The 20,508-nt window shown below is 55.7% G+C and overlaps 2 protein-coding genes across 6 annotated transcripts in view; both read left to right on the top strand.

Moving 5' to 3' along the window:
* Positions 1-314: 314 nt before the first annotated feature.
* P2RX1 (purinergic receptor P2X 1) lies at positions 315-9,650 on the top strand. Its single transcript, XM_038165944.2, has 13 exons — positions 315-639; positions 3,132-3,279; positions 3,746-3,817; positions 4,092-4,161; positions 4,466-4,562; positions 4,929-5,009; positions 6,145-6,286; positions 6,756-6,886; positions 7,202-7,292; positions 7,834-7,899; positions 8,418-8,510; positions 8,846-8,893; positions 9,143-9,650. Exons 1-12 carry the CDS (start codon positions 503-505, stop codon positions 8,888-8,890), a joined length of 1,173 nt encoding a protein of 390 aa, XP_038021872.1. The 5' UTR covers positions 315-502; the 3' UTR covers positions 8,891-8,893; positions 9,143-9,650.
* Positions 9,651-16,510: 6,860 nt separating this feature from the next.
* CAMKK1 (calcium/calmodulin dependent protein kinase kinase 1) overlaps positions 16,511-20,508 on the top strand; it is an 85,947-nt gene continuing 81,949 nt past the window's right edge. The window contains exons 1-3 of one of the 5 annotated variants that reach the window (XM_072025954.1): positions 16,709-16,921; positions 17,021-17,183; positions 17,699-17,786. The gene's annotated coding sequence lies outside the window, so the exon portion shown is untranslated. The other 4 variants (XM_072025962.1, XM_072025952.1, XM_072025953.1 and 1 more) reach the window with 4 other exon arrangements.

The raw sequence follows: 20,508 nt of genomic DNA, 5'->3' as shown, positions 1-20,508 counted from the left end.
CTTGGCTCCCCAGTTCTGGGGTTCAGTGCCCCCACTTGGGGGTCCGGGTGGGGTCTGGGGGGGATGAAGCAGGACATGGGTTAGGGACAAGGATGGGAGATGCGCAACCCCAAAAATCAAGGGGGCAGAAAGGTGATGCCCTGATCGCACTGCCTAAAATCCTCCCCTGGACCCCTGTGTCCTTGCCCAGACCCCCTCTGCTCCCTGCTCCCTCCCTGTCCCCAGGGAGGGCCCCTGCACCCTCCCGCACCCGTCCCACCCCCGCTCCATGTAGGGCACCGCTGCACCCAGCCCAGCGCTTATAGGAACAGGAAACCCCGTCCCCACGCAGAGGAGGAAGCCCGACAGCCCGGCCGAGCACGGAGCAGCACCGATAGCATTTTTATTATTATTTATATTTATTTATTTTATCTCTCTGCAAACAGAGGAGCGACGGCAGGCACGGCCCAACCCGCGCCGCGGCGAGCAGCGGGGCCGGTGGTGGCACAGCCCCAGTGCAGCCATGGGGCAGAAATGCATGGAGAAGGTGTCCTCCTTCCTCTTCGAGTACGACACCCCTCGGATGGTGCTGGTGAGGAACAAGAAGGTGGGACTGACCTTCCGGCTGATCCAGCTCATCGTCCTGGCGTACATCATCGGGTAAGGCTCGCCGGGGCACGCTTTCCCAAATTAGCGCTTGGCCGCCACATTAGAAAGGAACGGGGAGGAAGGGGCTCCTGTCTCCCCTGTATCTCAACACGAGGGGGTTTTGCCGATGGTATCGCATCCCCTGTCTGTGGGAACCCCATCCTGTGTCCCGCTGTGGGGCTAAGCCCTGTGTCTTCCCCATCCCGGCTGCTCGGAGGCACGAGCCCTGCCCAGCCCCAGCGCTCGCTGAGCCGCCTCCAGCTGCTGCTCCAGCTGCTGGCCAGCAGCCTGAGAATCTGTTGTTATTTTTATTTTTCTTTATATGAAATAAGAGGCAGCTGGGGCCAGCACGGTGATTTGTGAGACCCAGGCGGCTGCAGACAGGGCCATAAATTTCCCTGTCCCCTCCCCGGCTGCCGTGGGGCCGGGACACGGCCGCGCTCCAAAGCCCTGTTTTGCTTTGCTTGTACGAGGCAGCCCCAAGAGCAGCTCAAAAAAAGGGCAGCGAGCTGGGCAGGAGGGCTGGAGCTGCACGAGGGCATGTGTCCTCAGGTGCCCTGGGGCTCACAGGGCTGCTCAGAGCTGACTTTAGCCCTTGGGATCCTTCTTGTAGCGGGAGAAGGCACTGGGGATGTGGTAGTGAGAGGTGGTGGGGCACAGGGTGCCGCGTTATGGGGCTGGGAATGATGCAGAAATTGTCACTGTGCCCAACGGGCTGGAGAGCAGCACCTGGTGGCCAGGAAGGACCCATGGTAGGAGGTTTGCACAGAGAAGGGGTGCCCGGCTGCTGCGGGTAGAGCAGAGCAAGAACTGGGGGAAAAAATGGGTATTTGGGGAGCACAGGGTGGCTGGCACAGCACAGCAGAGACGTGGTCGCACCTGGGGCTCCGAGCGAGCCCCTGGCAGCTGTGGGGGCAATCCCAGCTTCACCCCATCTCCTCTAGAAGGGGGGACAAGCATCCCAGGGGCTGCACCATGGCGCTGGGACCCCACATCGCCCCTGCCCTGCTCACCAGGGCGCTCTCAGCCCAAACCGCTCCTGCGAAGGGGGAACAGGCAGGGGCAGTTGCTTGCAGCAGGATTTCCGAGGGAACCGTGGCTTAAGTAACCCGGCTAAAACGGGCCAGGCAGCAAGGAGACATCAGCAGAAAAACCTGAAGGGGTGATGAGCAGGGGCAGAGGAGGAGGTGTTGCCATAACTCTGATATTTTTGCTGCCTTGGTGGGGTCGGGATGTCCTGCTGGACCCCGGCTGCTTGCATGTCACTGCTGCCTGCCCCGAGCCGTACTCTTTGAGATTAGCTCTTCCTCGAAAGCAAGCTCAGCAGGCAGATATTGATTTATTTGCAGTTATCTCAGCTCCGTGCCCCTGGCAGGAGGCACAGGATGCATGACCATGTGGTGGCAGCGGGGACATGAGCGCGGAGGAAGGAGCGGCCCCTCGCTGCAGACAGCGCTGCGATAAGGCGCTATCGCTGCCAGCCCGGCGGGCTGCGCCTTGTGGCTTTGGCTTCCTGAAATGTTTGCATGCAAGGAGGCTGAGATGATGGCAGGATGGGGCAGGAGGCTGGGTGACACCACCGGGGGATTTCTGTCCCCTCGGTGGGGCGCAAGGAGGTGCCGGCAGCATGGGGAGATGCTGCCCTGCTGCCGGGGCTCGGCGGCTGGGATGGGGCCGCACCCTGTCCTCCCAGTATAACCCAGTACAGGTTTAAGGTGGAAAAAGGCGAGTTCTGCAGCAGTGCCCCAGTTTCTGCCCTCAGCCCAGGGTGCTATTCCCTTGGCTCGGGACACCCATGGGGCTGCAGACCCCAAAGCACCGTCCCCGAAAGGTCCGGCAGCTGCAGGGCAGAGCTCCAGGCAGGGACAAAGAGCAGAGCGCTCCTTTTTTAGTGCTGGGAGCGCTACCCGACATGGTCACTCAGCCGTGTTTATAGGCTCCCCGAGTCAGACTTCATCCAGCGGCAGCTTCTTTATGCCCTGGGTTAAAAAGTGCCAGGAGCTGGCCCCAGCGAGCTGGGCGATGCAGCACGAGGGATGCTGCCCGCAGCCCCTGGCACTGCAGCTCCCTGGGCTGGATGGGGAAATGGTGGCCCTGGAGGGGCCCTTGGCTTACCCATGTCCCAACCCCAGAGGCAGCAATTTGGGGAGAATATTATTGCAGGGGATCAGAAGGGACTAGGTGGGCTGCTGAGTCCAGCAAGGCTTCAATCCTAAATGCCCTCCAGACCCGGCTCTACCTGCCTTCGCCTGCCCTCAGCCACCAAATGCATCCCAAACTCCCAAATAATTGAGCCTGCAGTGAGGGCAGGTCCTGCAGCTCCCACACACCGTGAGCATGGAGTGGGAGAGTTCAGCAACACGTCCCCAGGCCCTCTAGCAAGAGGAAATTTGGGAGGTAATTGCAGATGCCTTGGAGCACAGGGAAGTCCTCGCTGCATCTGCCCTGTCCCACCCCGTCCCGTCCTGTCCCCGCTGCGCTCACCCCTCACCTTCCTCTCCCAGGTGGGTTTTCCTCTACGAGAAGGGCTACCAGTCGCAGGACAGCATCGTCAGCTCGGTGTCGGTGAAGCTCAAAGGCATAACGCTGACCAACGAGAGCGTCCTGGGCCCGCACATCTGGGACGTGGTGGATTACGTTTTCCCACCGCAGGTAAGGAGGCAGGAGGGGCTGGGGGGGCTGCTCCCACCCCGACCCCATACAGCAGGGCCTGGTGGGGTCCTCGGTGCCAGCTTTCCATGGGGCCACCCATGGCACAGCTTCTCCCCGGTGGAGAGCAGGGGGCTCCTGCCACAAACCTTTCCCCATGTCATCCCCGGGGAGTGCCCGATGCTTGGGACCCCCCCCTGGTTGGTGGGGCACATTTGATGCTGCCCCCACAAGGCTGAAGGCTCCTCCGGTGCCTCCAGATGTGGGCAGCAAGAGGGGACTGGTGACACCATGGCTTCCAAGGCCACCACCAGCTTCCCAAGGTGGGACCCAAGGACACAAATTCAGGGTAGAAAGGAGCCACCCACCCAGCCATGTTCTGGTGGTTTTGGGGTCCCACGGGGAAGGGGCTCTTCTGCTCCCCAAAAACGCCGTGCTGGCTGTCAGCTCCTTGGCTGTGTCTCCACAGGGGGACAACTCTTTCGTGGTGATGACCAACTTCATTATCACCCCTGGACAGAAACAAGGAACCTGCCCGGAGGTAAGAGCCCTGGCTCCCTTCAGCAGTCACGGTGTCTGTAACTCGGGGGGCTGAGGTGGTGGCACCGATGGAGCAATTCTCCTGAGAGCGAGAAGTTTAGTAAAAGCGTGAGCCTTAAAGCTTAAAAAAGAAACCCCTCACCCTTTCCCCTGCCGAATTCGGATGCCCATGGCTGGAAGCGGTGTATGGAGGAGGCTGTTGCCCCATGGGGGGACAGACAGAAGCCCTGGGGGGTGCTGGTGGGACACAGAGCTGAGCGGCTTTCCCCAAACAGCTGCCGGATGCCGGGAGTTGCACGAGGGACAGCAACTGCAGCAAGGGGACCTACAGCCGCGAGGGACAAGGTACGGTAACAAAAGAGGGTCCTACCTGGGCTGGCCCTGCTCTCCTCTTCCAAATGATGTCTGAGCTGAAAAAAAACCACCTTGATTACCCTTTAATCAGGAAGGAAATTAAACACTTCCCCCAGACTTACAGCTTTCTAACAGCTAATTGGCCACAGTTAATTACCCTTCTAATAAAGGGGCACTGTTTGGTGCTTTGGATGGCCGTGGCAGGGCTGGAACCCCATCCAGGTCCCCCAGATCCCGGTGTTGAGCTGGGTTTTCCCAGGACCCAGGGATGCGAGCAGCTCTCTCTGCTCCGCAGGGCTCAGGACGGGCAGGTGTGTGAATTTCAACAGCTCAGTGAAGACCTGCGAGATCTTTGGCTGGTGCCCTGTTGAAGTTGACTACCACGTTCCCAAGTAAGCAGAGATGCTGTCACCCCATTTTTCACCTGGCTGGGACCAGAAGCAGTCGGTGTAGGGCAGAGCAAGCCTGGACTCTGCAGGTTGCTGCCAGGACAGCCCGGGTTGGTGCAGACCCTGTGGCTTTAGATGCTGCCTGGTGTCCCCAGGGGGTTGTGTCCCTCCCGGCCTGGTTTGCTCCTGGTGGCTCTCCCCTTCTCTGCTGGGTTCTCCACGTGTGTCCCAGCCACCCTCAGAGCAGCCGTTCTCTGCCCACGAGCTGTTCTCCATTTCCAGCCTCCATGGACGGCTGTGAAGCACCTCTTGGCATATGCCAAGTCCTTTCCTCCTTGCCATGGACACGTGCCACCGCTTGTTTTTCAGCCCTGCCCTCCTGTCAGAAGCGGAGAAGTTCACCTTGTTCATCAAGAACAGCATCACCTTCCCCAGGTTCAAGGTGTCCAGGTACGGGGAGCGCTGGGGGGAGGACTTCTGCTTGGCCATGGCCTGGAGGGGAAATCGGGGGCAGAGCTGGGTGCACAATATGGGTCTGTCATCCCTCACCAGCGAGCCCAGCACTGGCCCAGCTGCTGCCCCCTCCACCACCAGCTGAGTGTGCTAAGATTTATGACACCGCCAGTCCCATAGCTGATTTGGGGCAAATTAGGAGCAGCTATTTGTGCTGAGCATGGTGGATTCCTTGCTAATCCAGTCGCATCACCGCTCTGCAGCCGAGGTTAAACGCCCCAGCATGTGTGGGGCTGCCCCACAAGGGGTGGTGGGACCCTCACCGGCAGCGGGGCGAGGTGGTGACGGGGGCTGCAGGGGGGACATGGCGGGGGACAGCAGGGCCTGGGAGGAGAGGGTGGCCAGAGCCAGCTGGGGTCAGGGGGGATTTCCTGCCTTTGATCGCTGCTGTTAATGAACTGCCGAGCAGAAGGGCTGGGATGGGACTGACCAGGGCACGGGGTTTGCAAAACCATCAGGGGCAGGGAGGCTTCGGGGAAAGGCTATTTTTAGGAGAAAGGGCAGAGCCGGGTGGCAGGCCAGACGTCATCTGTCCCTTTTCACCCTTTTCACCCTTTCTGGGGGAGATGGCAAAAAAAAAAAAAAAAAAGGCTGAGTGTGGGTGCTGTGGGATGCACTGTTGGTGATTTGTCCCAGATGGAAACTGTGCTGAGAGCATTGCTCGTGGAGGAGAGGCGGCTGGGAGGGGTGGTGGAGGCCGCGGGAGGGCTGGGGGACGAAGCAGGGGCTGCAAAAAGAAGTGAGGGTGGTGGATCTGTGCTGAAACGTGGGGAGGGGCTGCAGGCAGAGCAGTGAACCCAAAGCTGACGTGGAGACACCTGTGGGAGAGCAAACAGCAGGGAGGCCTCCTCCACACAGGGAGCTTCAGGAGGAACAGGGCCCTGGGGTGGGGGAAGCAGGAGGAGAGGGTCTGTGCTCCGTGTGGGATGGAGGACGAGGCCTTGTGCAGCCTGACCCAGCTCGGAAGTGTCCCAGCTTTGGGCAAGGCGTTGGAGCGGGGTCGCACACAGCTCCTTCCCCACCCAAACTGTTCGGCTCTTCAGGGCCTTTCCCGCTCCGCTTTCATGCGCAGGCGCAACTTGGTGGAGAGCGTCACCAAGGATTACCTGAAGAAGTGCACGTACCACAAAGTCACCGACTCCCTGTGCCCCGTGTTTGGCCTGGGCTACGTGGTGAAGGAATCGGGCCAGAATTTCACTGTCCTGGCCGTTAAGGTACTGGATGTTCAGCGACGTGCCTTGGGACACAGGGAGGGGGGCAGAGGACTGGCCAAACTGCCACTGCTGCAACCAGGGGTGGGATTTCCCAGGGCCTTGCATGGCAGTGGCAGAATTAAATCTCTTAAAGATAATGAATCTCCTCAGATGTGGCCTTTTCTGGTGTAATGATTGAAAGGGTCTAGTGATTGATGTGTTAAGCCATGGGGCAGCAAAACTCATGGGCAAAATCAGGCAAGGAAGGTCCACAGAGATCATCGTTGCTCAGGACCAACCATGCATGGTGCTCAGGAGCAAGAGGGCACGAACTTCGTCATACATCCAGCATTTAGGGCCAAAAGAAGAGTCTCAGCATAGGGCATGCAGCCTGCTGGAGAGCCGGGACACCCTGTAGCACCCAGGGGGGCCACCTAGGAGGAGGGCCGGGGTGTCTCCGCGTCACCCGGTGCTGCTGTCCCTGCTGCAGGGCGGAGTGGTGGGCATCACCATCGACTGGAACTGCGACCTCGACTGGCCTGTCCGGCACTGCAAGCCTGTTTACCAGTTCCATGGCCTCTACAATGACGATAGTAACGTCTCGCCAGGCTTCAACTTCAGGTGAAGGCACCCCGCTGCCTCCCCAGGCAAGGTCTGAAGGTGGGGGTTTGGGGGATGCCACAGCACTCGGTGGGCGGCAGTAAATCCAGGACTGTCCTCCAACGTAGGTGCTGGTTTTGCAATGCCAGACAGCAGTGCTTGATGGAATGGGACAGGGAAGCAATAACCCAGTCCCTCTGGGGGTTAGAAGAGGGTCAGGAGCATTCTCAGACCCCATCCTGCTCTGCATCCCACCAACGTCCCAGTGCTGTGAGGTGGCAGGGGGTGGCAGACACCCATTAACAAGCCATTAACGCTCCCTATCTCATGGCACAGGTACGCCAAATACTACAAAGAAGATGGGACAGACAAGAGGACCCTGTACAAGGTGTTCGGGATCCGGTTCGACATCCTGGTGAACGGCAAGGTAAGGGCAGGTGGGCAAGGGTGTCAGCAGCACCGTAATGCAGCGCCGGGTCTCATGGGGCCGTTGTATGGACCACATCTATCAGCTGCAGTTCAGCCTCTGGTTTTGTCCCAGAACAAACCCACTTCAGGGGTTTGGGAGGACCATGGAAAGCTGAAACCTTTCACTGACATTTCCAGAACACTTGTGTTTATCTTTATTTATTTATTTTATTTTCCCCTCTCTTTCTTCCCACTGGGAAAGAAAGCTTTCCCTGTGGCACTCCCACTGGCAATATTTAAAGGGTATGCGTTCTCTTTTTTTTAGTTAGAAATACAGGAAGCAAAATAATTTCAACAAACCCAAAACAACCATATTTTTCTGTTTGACGAATGAGTTTAAAACCAGCTCTTAACCAGCTTCTGTTTCTCTGGGTTGTGGGAAATGTCGTGGCTGGAGCTGCTGCCAGGCTCCTCAGCTGAGCCCTACCTGTGGCTATCGCAGCCTTCTCCTGCCGTGAGCTCGTTGCAGCATCTCACCACTTCCCTCTGACTTTTTACAGGCAGGCAAATTTGACATCATCCCCACCATGACCACAATCGGCTCTGGAATTGGTATTTTTGGAGTGGTAAGTTTGGTTTCAGCCCCTATTTTGTGTCTGATTAGTGCCCTGGTGATGAGCAGGAGCGGGAAGGAGATGCCCAGTGCCCCGTTAACGTGGGGAGCAGGGACCCGTGGCCATGGGCTGAAGGGATCCGATGTCCTGCTGGGCAGCCCTCCTGACAGCCGCATGTTGGATGCATTGCTAAGGGGGTCTGGGAGGTGGTGAGCAGCAAGGCGCAGCCCCGAGATCCTGTTTCGTTATGATGCTTAAAGACTTTGGCACGACTCAAAGGGTGCGTGCACTGCGTGTACCCAAAGGGGAAGCATTTAATTTCTGTTGAAATTGCCCGGTGTCAGTCCCAGCAAGCTTCTTTTCTGCCCTAAATGGACTTTTGGAGGATTCACGCTCTTCAGCAGCTCCACGCAGTGGGCTGAAGCAGAAGTGACCCCAGTTTGTGGGACAAACCCGGACAAACTGGGAGCACAAGAGGGCACAGGCGAGCTGGAAGGGCAGCCCCAACCCTGCTTGTGCTTTGATTCAAGGCCTCTGTGCTCTGCGACCTGCTCCTGCTGCATTTCCTCCAAGGCCGGGACTACTACAAGCAGAAGAAATTCAAGTACGCGGAACAGGAGCCTGTGAGTACCGGCACATCCCTCCCTGCCAGAGGCTCTCGGTGGGTGAACGTGGGTGCGTGCCCCGAGCCCCTGGGGCTGTCCGAGGCTGGGAGCCGTGAGTCTCCCCTCCAAAATTACTTTCTGCATGACTCACTCACTTTCTGAGACCATCCCTGTGACCACAGGATGTTTGCTGTCCTTCCATAGGATGTGAAAGCAGGTTCCCTCAAATTCACCTGAGAATAAGCTCGCATGCTGGGGGTTAGGAGCTGGTGCTTCCCAGCTGCTTGTTCCCCTGGTGTTAGCAGGGGGCAGGTCTGTAAAAGAACTATTGTTTTCTCTTCTTTAACCCCCAGTCAAAGTCACATAAGAAAGGGAAGGAGCTGGACAACACGCAGTGAGAGGTGAGCGGGGTTTCCCCAGCCCAGCTGGTGTATGGTTATGGGTCTCAGGGGTTCCTAAGGCCCTGGAAGGGCACGGGGTGGGAAACAGCAGTGGGCTGTAATGTCTGATGTGGCATCTATGCTTCCCGGGGCAGGCAGGGTGGGGATGTGGGATGGACGTGGGGTTTTAGGGTTTTAGGCAGCAGCATCTCTCCAGGAGGCGAGTTGGGGGCAGGACACCGAAGCCACCGTGCACCTCTTTCTCTCCAGCATCCACGCTGACCGACAAACCTGCACCTTCCTCCTCCTCCTCCTCCTCTTCCTCTCCCAAAACACAGCCGTCATCCCCAGCCCCGGCCCCAAGGCCAGCAGGAGCAGCATCCAACGCCAGCTCACGTGAACGCAGCACCCTGCAGCCAGGGCAGGATCTGGCCGGCCCAGCGCCCTGCATCTGGCAAGGCTTGCTGTGATGCCGGGGTGGGTGACACCTGCACGGGGCACAGGGGCCCTACACTTGCTACAGCACCCACAGGACCTCCACCAGCCCTGCCTGGGGTGCCAGGGCCGTGCTGGGGTATCCTGCACCCCGAGCCCTTACAGGAGAGCATCGCTGCCTTCCCTTCCCCAGCAGTGCCCCTGAGTGGCTCCGGATTGAGGAGAGGGGAGTGGAAGGAGAGCTGGCAAGAACCATGCCCCAGTCCCCCAGCATGGGAAAGAAAGGGTTATTTTGTGAGAATGTATTTTATTAGAAAAATAAACCTTTAGTTTTTCTACTACATCTTTTTGCAGCGCCCATGCTTGCCCTGGGCAGGATGTGGGGTACGCGGTGGTTTTCAGCACTGGGGAGTCTGTGCACGCAGGACAGCCCTGCAAAGCGGGCTGGAGCACCGAGCCTCTGCGATGGAGCTGGCGGAGGCTCCCCCGGGCTCTGCCCTCCCGTGCGGGGCCCCTGGGCCTCTGGCCACGAGCACGGCTTCTTATCAGCATCGTCACTTGGGTTTCCGTCTCAGACAGGCCGGCTGGCGGGGAGCCACGAGGAGCTGCTGCCCTGCGCCAGCTCTGCCTGCTGCTGCCCACGCCAGCAGGGCAAGCAGCGCTGCCCCGCTCAGCTCCTTCCCTCCAGCTACCAAAGCACCCCGAGGAACCCCTGCCCCTCTGGGCTCTTTGCCCCCAGCTGCAAAACGGCCCTGAGCAGCCCCTGTCCCACGCTGCTGGCTCTGCCCGGGGCTGTCGGGGTGCACCAGCTCAGACCTGCTGCGCTCTCTCTTCTGCCCACTTTTTTGGAGAAGCTGACATTTCGAAACTTTGCAGAAGCTAAAATTTTATCTCGGTCACTTCAGAACTGGATTGCAGCTGCCTTGGGGAAGTCAGCAGAGGGCCGTGGGGATGCTGCACCCGCTGCAGGACGGGAGCGGGCACCAGCAGCACGCAGGGTGCACACGGTGTCCCGAGTCCTATGGGACATGGGCTGCAAGCAGCTGAAATTTGGCCATGAGGTCAGCAGCAGTTAACATCAAGCTGTCCATCCCCCACGGGGAGGTGATTTGCTCTCAGAAGGATGCCTCAACTTTCAAAAAATATATATATTTTTAAGGCTATTTTTAAGGTTGGGTTTGTTGCTTTGTTTTTTTCACCCATTCTCCTGCTGGGAGCTGTCTGGTTGTGCAGTGGTGCAGCTCTCCCCAGCAAGGCGCAGCCAGCAGAGGGGACTGGCAGACCGCTTCTCACATCCACGAGGATCAGAGGCAGCGCAGCGACAGCGTTCGGGTTCACCTCTCGCACCCGCTTAAACGGGGTCGATCTGCAGGCAAAACTGAAAATAGCCAGGGCAGGGCTGCGGGTGGAGCAGGGCATTGGTTTTGGCTGCTTTATATTTCTAGCTGCTTGTAATGCAAAGCCTCCGTTCTTTCCCAAGGAAGTATTAAAAGGCAGAATAGGAAATTAGGAGAAATGCTACTTGTAAATGATTCCCTGCAGTTGCTATTCAAAACCTCTGAGCTGGGATCCCTGAAAGTCCCAAGACTGCTTTAAACACCATGGGAGGGTTTATTTTCCATGCTTGCTTTGTAAGATACACGATTTGGGAATCCTTGCCTTTGCCTTTTCCTCATCAACCACCTCCAGCAGGACAAGAGGCTGTAATTCGAATTCTTTCACCAACACAAGCTCCTCATCCAAGCCAGTGACCCCAGGGCCTGCGGCTTTCAGGTGGAGACCATGCAGAGCCTGGAGGAAATGAACAAATGTCTGCTGTGAATGGAAACCAGCCCCCTGTGCGGTGTGAAAAGGTTGGGAAAGCCCACGGCAACTGCTGGGGCCCTGCCTGGTGCAGGAGAGGCTGGAGCTGGTGCTCAGCGGGGAGAGCATGGAGGAAAGGCTGGCACGGTGCTCTGCTGAGCACTGCAGCTCCCAGCCCCTTCTCCCATTGCCTTTCAGTTTGGTAAAACCCATGGCAAATTGCTGAATGCAGGATTGTAGGGAACAGTTAAAGGTCTGCAGACGTTAAGTGCTGAGAAATGGATGTGATGAGAGGTTTCAGGTTGTCCTGTGAAAGCAGTTCCCTGCGGTGTGCTGGCAGCTCCGGTCACGGAGGTGTTTCAGCGCAGACCCCAGCAGGGGCAGGACCATCCTCGCCCCTCGGTTCTGACCTGCTGGTGCTCTTATGAAAGTTCCCGTGCTTGGCATACATTTGGCCATTTGAAGCTGTAAAAACGTGCCCAGTGCCTCATGCAGATCTCTGACCTCTGAGCAGTGAGCACAGCATCACAGAAACCCAACGGGACTTGGTCATCGTGCGAAGACCCCTCAATGCCTGTTGTGTTGCTTCCTAATTATGCTGTGACAATTGAGCGTGTTTGCTTGTTTGATTTAAAACTCTATTTAATTGAGTTTGGGCTTTTACAGCATCATTTACCTATTAGAAAAGTCCTAATAGAAAAGTAACCCTTGGCAAATTAAGCACTGCCTCCCCTGAGCCAGGAGGGCAGTGCTGCTGCTCCCGTGTTACAGAAAGGGAAACCGAGACGCAAGCAAATAATTTCTGAATGTGAGCAGAGACGTGGTGAGCAGCTTCTGCCTCCGAGCGGTTATTATTACTGGTGAAGGTTACCAGGTTGGACCTGCAACAAATTTATCTTTTCCTCCCCTTGGGCTTGGTTACTCTGACATAAATCAAGTGGCACAGCTATTCTGGAAGGGAAATTGCAGAAAAACTTATTCTGCAATAATTGTGCTGGTTAGTGATTCTGCAGAGATGAGGGACGGTATTGCAACCTCTGCAGAGCTGGCAACATTTAATCATGATGTTTGCGCACAATTCCCAGCACAATGAGGCCCCGATTTCCACCTGGTGCTTCTAGACACCATAACGATGCAAATTAAAAATGATTAACACTAAAGAAAGAGGCGGCCCCTTCTTCCACAATCCCCCCTATCTCTAAGCCCGCTCATTCCTTCTCTGGCAGAGTGGGCTCCTGTTTATTTTTAACCTAGCCCTCCAGATAAGACATTCTTGAATTTTTCCCTAAAAAAAAAAACACACACCTGCCTTTCTGGTTACACTAATTCCCATTCCCTCTTGATTTGGGAGAGTGTTTTCAGCTGGATAAATCCCCCGGCTGACAGAAGCACAGGACTGACAGCACTAACTGATGATTTTATTTCCCTCTGTCCCAATGACACATGTTCTCAGGCCAGATTATGCTGTGTGGGGAAAGGTCCCTCTCTGCCATCACCACGTTGGACACGTGCAGGGCAGCCTGCAGCCCCACTGCCAGCCACACGACAGTTATTACAGCTCATTTTCACCGCTGCCAGCTCCGCTGCACTAATTACGCCACGCTATTTTCTTTCGCTTTCTTTGGTGGAGTGCTCTCTCCTTCTCTTATCTATTCCTAATTGCTTTATTGCCTTCTTTTAGAAAGCGTAAAAGTCAAAAGTGGCCAAATGGATTCTGAATATAGCAACCGTGAAGTCGACTGAGCAGCTCTTTAGCAGCGGTGCATCAGGATGGCTGCAGCTCTCAGAGCTCTGCTGCTGGCACCAGCACGGATCCTGTTCACTGCTGCGGCACCGCGAAGACATTTGGCCCAAGCTGTTCTTAAAAGAAATGCAACATTTTTTTCTACCTAAGCTCACCTGTGAAATGTCTGGGGAAATGTAAAGTCTCCCTCTTGTGTCTGCAGCTCAAGGACAGGTTAACCACCCCTCCAGGCCCCGCACCCCAAAAACACGTAGGAAATACTAAATGCCAACCGTCCACCCCCAGACACTATTGAGCAGAAATACCAAAGTTTTATTTTAACCTTGTTACAGCCATCCTGGTGTAAGCATCAGATAAACGTTACTTAGGACTCTTTTGCACTGGCCATGCAGTGCAATCACTTGTCTCTTATGGAAAGGAAACTGAGGCACGTGGGTTTTGTTTTCTGGGAGAATCAGCAGCCTGGGACTGAGGTTTGTTAACCAGGTTACTGCATCAGGTCAAGTGCTGGCAGTCTTTGCCAGAGGCAATAGTTTCAACCCCTGATGTTGGTGCTAAAACTGTTTCAGACATCCCTGGTGATTTAAGCTGACTGATGTTAAAGGAGACAGGTCTTTAGGGGACGATCCTCAGCACTTCCCTAACATCATCATCCTGACATCTCGAAGCCAGAAGTGAAGCAGCCCAAATGACCTCTGAAACCCCCAAAAACACTTCTTGGCACTGCTTATGACAAGAAGAGCCGGAGGCTGAAAGTTTCATTGCTCAGGAAAAGCAGAGATCAGCCTTTGCCTGGGGCACAGGGGGTGCACTGTGTGGGGATTTCAGGCTCCAGGACTCAGCAGGGCCCTGGCCAGGTGCCTCGTGGGGCTTTGTCCCATCAGAGCGGGATGCCAGGGATAAAACCCAGCTGTGTGACTGTGTGCATGGGACCCTGCAAGGCCTTACGAGAGGTGGATGCCATCACTGTATCGGCCTTTTTCATACTTCTAGGTGATTTGGAACAAGAAAGTGCCAGGATTTGGATGTGAAGCCAGTGAGGCTTTGTCCCCAGGCAGCCCCATGAGCGCTGCCTCTGCTCTTTGTGCAAGGACAGACCTGAGGCGCTGAGGGACTGATAATGCTCTTCAGTGTGATCCTGAAACTGCTGCCTTCCTCAAAGGGCACAGCACCACGAACACATACCTGGACCCCAAAATGCTACAAGGATGCCTTTTTTCCTACCCTGACCCTGGCGCCCAGCTGGCATCTTGGCAAAACCCTGCAGGCTGCTGCACCCCCTTACAGTGGGTCTGTGCTGCCCCGCACGGCTCCTGTTGGACATGACCTTGAGCACCTTCTGCTCAAGACCACCACAGAATCAGTCAGGGCTTCTGGTTTTACCCAAAATGAGGCTCCACTGCCCCATGCAGAGAGCAAACATGGCCTGGGAGGGAAGCACAAAATGCTGGCAGCCTTTTGTGCCAGGCTTTGCTGTTGAAAGCAGGTCCTAGAATTGTCTTGCTTCCTTATTTCTGTCAGATGGGCTTTCTGCATGGAAAAGGAAAAGAAAATGTATTTCCAGATGCTAGTGATCTATCCAAGGGTGGAGAAACTGTCCCTACTGCTTTCCTTCGGTAACCATTCCCTCGATGCATCGTTTATATTTTTGGTTCTGTTTCTTTGTTGTGTTTGCTGTAGAAAGGAATTGTGTACCTGAAATGCAAGACTGGACCCAATAATACTTAAAGACACTAAACCACAGAAACACCGGCAGAACTATAAATAAAATACCTTGAAAGGGATGAACCCTCAAATTGCCAATAGTAAAAACTTGCAAAATCAAAAAGATATTTGTTGGTCACTGTAAAATGTCAGCCCTACCACCTTCCTCTCATTCACATTACGCTGCTGTCCACGAGATCCCAAAGCCCTTCTCTGCCCCAGTGTTTCTGGCTCATGGGGAATCAGCTCCACTGGGTTTTCTCCCTGATGATCCTTCCTAGGTTTCTAACACAGGGATCATTTAGCTGAATGTATCAATTCTCTAATAATCAAGCTTACAACCACGCATGCACTCACCTTCTAGCTGGCTGGATAAAGAGAAAACAGACTGGTTTTGTTTGTTTTTCAAAATAAATAAGAGGGCAGAGAAAGTTGTGGTCATATAATGGGATCCATTAAAATTGCCAACAAGCCAATTTAAAGATTAATAGTAGGCAAATAAGCTCTCTGAGGTTCCAAGGGAAAATCAAAACATTTCAGCTCAAAATATTTTGACTGCATATTAGCAGATCTGATAAATATTTTAGGTAATAAAGTGAAAGGGCATTAACCCCAGACAAACATATTCATCCGTAGTTCTCTGCTCAGCTGCACATGGTCTACCAGGGTGACAAAGCACATTTCTGCAGAAAATGCAAGACTTCGATGCATACAGTAAGTTGCTATAGGGTATGTCTGACTAACAGACATGTATCCACAGAATGAGTAAGGGAAAAAGTTCATGGTCTTTGCACAACTTGCAGAGAATTTTGGTGTTTTAGTGATTTTGTGCCTTAATTACATGTTGGTACTTCTCTAAACACTGTGAAGACAACCTGACCAAGGTCTTTTTGGAATGGGAAACAAAAAGTTTATAGTAAACCACAAGCTGTATTATTAACATGTTGAGTTATTTTGCGATATGAAATACTTGTTAATAAGTTAATTTGTTTCCAAAGCAGAGGGTTATTTGAAACCCGCTGGAAGTAAGGGCAGGACTTTTCCATCCGCTTGTCACAGCAGGAAGGAGCAGCAGTGTGCTGCAGGTTGAGTCAGGGCGAGGATTTAATCCAACTGCTGCTCTCAGGCTGAAGCCAAGATCCCTGGTGGGGACACTGGCTGTGAATGGGGTCACAGCAGAGCCCAGCCACGAGTCACTGGGCACAGTTTCGGTGTCACCAGTCCTGCAAGAATCGCACCTCGTGGCTGGCTGCAGGGGGAACCCCTCGACCCAGGCTCTCAGGGCCAAGTAGGTAAGAGAGAGCTGTGTGGGGATGAAAATAGAGCCAAAACGTGAGTCATGAAATGAGGGCGTCTGCCTGCAGGGACTCCTCGAGTGGAATCTGTTGATGTGCAGTGAGCGTTTCTATCCGATGCCATAAAACTTCAGAAAGCGCATACGTGGTCAGGGCTGGCTGCTAGCGCTCTGGAGCCTGGCTGAGGGGACATGTGGCCGTAGGGACACTGTGGGACGAGGGGGGCAGCGTCCCTGTGGCAGCACCCTGGGGTGACAGCCCGCCTTTGTGAGCACCCAGCACGGGGAGCAGCCACCCAGCTGTCCCCACTGCTGTCTGCAGGTTTGTGCCCGGTGCGCCCCGCCAATTAGCACACAGAGTCAGAATCCACACGAAGACCGTTTAATTAACTAATTAATCACACAGCTCTGCCCCCTCACAGCCCGTCCCTCAGCCTGGAGCAAGAAGGACCCCCAGGTCATGGGGACCATGCGCTCCCTGCCAGGCTTCCCCCACCCGGTGTCCTCACCCCCCACCCCAGGCGTGCTTCTGGTCGTCCACCACACTTCAAAAAAATCAAAATAAAGGAGGAGGGACCAAAAAACGAATGCTTTTGCCTCAAACTCCCCAGCCGTGCGGGGCGGCCGGCGGCCCCGCCTCGCCTCACCTCAGGGCGCCGCCAACGGCCGGCGGGAGGCGCGGCCGCCGCCAGCCAATGGGAGCGGGCGCGCGGGCGGCGCGGTGCCGGCGGGGGGCTGCGGGCGGCAGCTGCGGGCGGCGCCGGGCTGCGGCGGGCAGGTGAGCGCGCGCGTGCACGAGGCTGGGCGGGAAGGGCGGGCACGCGCCTGGCGCGGGCTCTCCCCTCTCCTGTCAGGCGGGGCTGAGGGGCCCCGCGGGAGGGGACGGGGCTGCTGTCGCCGTCGCTGTTGTCGCCGCTTCGGGCCGCCCCGGCCGCCTCCCCTCAGCCCCAGCCGCAGCCCCTCGGGGTTTTTTTCCCTCCCCAGAGGCCGGGGGAAGGCGGGCAGCCGCGGGTCTCCTCAGCGGGGGGCTGTGGAGGGCGGCGGGGGGGCTCTGAGGGGGGCTCCTGAGGTAAAGGGGGGTGGCACCGGGGTCTCGCAGCCGGGCTGTGGGGCGGCTTGTTGCCAGATAAGGCGAGCCCTTATCTGCTGTTATCTCTTCTGCCTGAAGAGCAGAGCCCGAGGCCTTTGCTGGGTCCCGGCGGTCAGAGTTTTGGGACAAGCTGCGTTCCCTGCCTTGTGGTGTTTCTGTTCTGGAGCTGTCTCCGGCTGTTTCTTCTCTTTGCTTTTGGGATGTCTCCTTGACGAGCTGGTGTGCTTCGTGCTGGGCACAGGTACACACACACATCTTGCAGGACAGCTCCTGGCCCTGCAGAGCTGCTCCCCAGCCTCGCCCAGCCCTTCTGGGACACCCCTCAGGGCAGCGGTGTCTGCCTGCCCCAGCATTGCCCCAGAGGATGGTGAGGCGCTCCCACTGCTTCACAGAACTCGTTTGTGCCTTACTTCTGCTGTGGGTTTCAGAGCCAGTGCCTTCCTAACTTAGGAGTTCATTAAGCCCTTAATGTCTTGGCCTGTCACAATGTTCCTGTGCTAACCAGCTTTTTAAAGCCCAATTTTACTTTGCTGGGAAGGGTTTAGGGGATTTCTCTTCCCCAGGGGCTCTTGTGGGAGAGCTACAGTGGGAATCTCAGCCTGCAGTGCAGGGCTTGGCTGGGGGCTTCCTCCTCCCGCAGAAGCTGTCTTTTTATTTTGGTCCTCTAGGCTAATAAAATATTATCAAGCTCCTGTATCTCTGAACGAAATGCTTCTGCAGAGATCAAAGGACGGGTCTCAGGTTGTTTTTCTTTAGGTCTGGATGAGAGAACGGCGGAGGAGGGGTCCCCGCGAGGCTGCGTGCCACCCTGCAGCGAGTACGGTCTGCAGCAGCTGCCAGCTCGGTGAGTGCAAGCATATTGAATTCTGGCTGTGTGTCCACAAACCTCAACCAAACACCCCCTTTCCTCTAAGAGGAAGAACATCTGTGATATGCTGTGGGGTGGGGGGGTCCTCAAGAGGTTTCATTTTTCTTGAGAAAGCTGTGGGACGTGTGTCTTCATCGATAAGCGTTGTACACCAGATGCAGAAGCAATTCTTGTCCTTCTCAGCACGCCAGCAGTAGCAGCACAGGCAGTGCCTGTCTGTGCACGGTCTGACACTCTTCAACTTCTCTGCGTAAGGAGACGGGAGGCTCTGGGTGGGGAGCAGCTTATCTGTTTTGTTGTTTTTTGTGTGTGTGTTTTGCTTTGGCATCAGCTGCTGGAGCTGGACAGGGAGCAGTGGGGTAGTACTGCAGACCTGAGGAGTTCCTGACTGCAGTGCTGGCCCAGGCATCAGATGAAGAGTTTTCAGCTCATCTCCTCTTCTCAGTGCACCATTGCAGCCCTGTGACAAATGCTGTGGAGATCCTTTCTCTCCCCAGCATCTGTGTGGGTGGTGGTCTCCCTTGCAGTTCGAGAGCTCCTGCTAGCCCTGGCATAACTCCGGTCCTGCTGCAGCAGAGGAGGTATTGCAAAGGGCAGCAGAGCAGCAGTGGTTGCTGGAGGAAGAAGTCGGGGCAGCAGTCACTGCAAGAGCTTGTGTGGTTTACACACTGGCTGGGTTTGAAGAGGTGGCACCGTGCTGAGTGTGCCCCTGTGCTTCAGCTGAGTCTGCTCGCCGGGGTTCTGCCTGTCAGGGTGCTTGTCCTGAGGCTGCTGAACGTCGTGTTACCCCAGCTGTGTGGAAGGAATATCGCTGTCTGCCAGCCAAATCTTCTGTGAGGTACCAGTGCTGACTGTAGAAAAGCCTTTGCAGACTCACTGCTACCTGGAGCAGGGGAAGGAGGAACTTCTGTGGTAAGAGGATTCAGGAAAAGCTGCCACAAAGGCTGGGGGAGCTGGAAGGCTCCTGGGGGCCATTAGCAGGGTGCTCTGAGTCTCCAGAGTGTGTCTCTGAGAGGATAAATCTGGTGCAAAGCAGGGCGTTTGGAGCTAGTGGGGGGAAAGGGACACGTGGTAGCGGGGAGCTCGGTGTGAGGATGGTTCCTGTGCTGGAGGTGTGCAAGGCAGTTTGCTTGGTAACATCTGAAATCGATGCATGCAATTAGTCAGCCCTGGGAAGGTGCCTTCCACAGCTGGAAACCCCGATGAACGCTGGGGGCAGGCTCTGGTGTGTGAGGTGGCACAGCCCCACTGTGCACGCAGACAGAGCCGAGCAGGGGGAGCAGGCAAGGGGCAGGAGGGCAGAGAGTGTGCCTGAGGCTGGCTTTGGGCAGCACCAGGCTGTTGTAGCAGCTTTCCTGACGCCTGTGAGGGCAGATGAGCAAATGCTGCTTCTGGGTAGTTTTTGGTGCCCTTTAGCTTGTGGGGTGTGTGACTTGTGGTGTCCCTCTGGCAGCTGCTGGCTGCTGCCACCCAGCGCTACCCGTGGTGCCCAAGTCTGGTAGCGGGGTCTGTGCTTTTCCTGAGGGGCTGTGAGGAGGCAACTTACCCAATCAGGCACAGGCCAAAAGCAAGGCTCGGGTCGGCAGTGTAAAAGTGGAATAGAAATCTGGTGTAAGGCAAAATGTTCTTGGCGTGTGTCTTAACAGATAGGAAAGCAGATGTGTCTTGGGAAAAGTAGCAGTAGCCCTCACCCAAATCCTTCCACTTACCTTTTTTTCTTCATGGCTTCACATCCCTCTTCTCTGATTTCCAGTCCTTTTTTGGTGCAGGACATCGCTTGCTTCTCAAGGCCAGTTGTTCCAACGTGCAGGGAATGACCAGCAGCAAACCTGCAGTTAAACGAGAGGAGTATCCGGCTGTAAACGTGGTGAGGATGAGAGGAGCGTGCAGGAGCAGCTGCTGACATAACTCCGTCCTTGTGGCAGAGCTGAAGCCCAGCAGCTAAAGCACCAAAGCTCTGGCTGCAGTGGAGAAATGAGGGGTACCAAACAGTCACATCATCAAGCGTGCTGCTTTAATTAAGGCCGGTTAAGCTTAGCATGTCTGGAGAAAACCATCTGAAGTGCTCAAAAGAAAATCCTGATAAATGGGGATAGGACATCGTTCTGAAGGGTAACAGTGGAAAGGCACTGCAGTGACTTCAGAGGTGCGTGGGAGGGCGGTCTGTGCTGCTCCGTGCGGTGTCAGTAGGCATGCGGGTGTGTGCCAGCACCCAGGAGACTTGTGTGGTTAGCCACGGGTGGTGGTTTTAGGGGTTGAGTCTTTGGTCACAGAAGGATGTGTCCAGTGAGGAACACTTGCACCAGAGCAGGATGCTTTGGAATTTATTGCAGAATGATCAAGAAATGGAGCTGTGCATCCTGCCCTGTGCCACCAGGTGCATCGGGCTTCAGCCCCGGAGCTGCCCGTCCTGCAGCTGGGGGCCCTGCTGCTGGGCTGGGGGAGAAGTCAGCAGGTGACAGGCACAGGGTGGAGGAGATGACACCAGAGGTGTGGGAAAGCAGGAGGACCCTGAAGGCTGCTGGGGAAGGCTTCTGCCTTGCTTCCAGGGCTGCTATGAATTAACAGGGGTAACTTCTTTTTTTTCCAGAATTAAACTTCAGGCTATCAAAAAATCCATCCGAAAGTCTGACAGACTTTACCATTTTCCTGGTTTTCAGCAGCTGAGGTGGTGTTTTCCAGCCTGTTTGTCCTGTAC

This window comes from Anas platyrhynchos, chromosome 20, assembly GCF_047663525.1.
Source record: "Anas platyrhynchos isolate ZD024472 breed Pekin duck chromosome 20, IASCAAS_PekinDuck_T2T, whole genome shotgun sequence".
NCBI classification, from domain to species: Eukaryota; Metazoa; Chordata; class Aves; order Anseriformes; family Anatidae; genus Anas; species Anas platyrhynchos.
This window is presented reverse-complemented; position numbering and strand designations above follow the sequence as displayed.

Bases quoted from the DNA above. Each gene is read 5' to 3' on its own strand.
- P2RX1 (XM_038165944.2), top strand. From the start codon at position 503: ATGGGGCAGAAATGCATGGAGAAGGTGTCCTCCTTCCTCTTCGAGTAC. The intron at 5,010-6,144 runs GTACGGGGAGCG...TTTCATGCGCAG, and splicing joins CCCAGGTTCAAGGTGTCCAG to GCGCAACTTGGTGGAGAGCG. The intron at 6,887-7,201 runs GTGAAGGCACCC...CTCATGGCACAG, and splicing joins TCGCCAGGCTTCAACTTCAG to GTACGCCAAATACTACAAAG.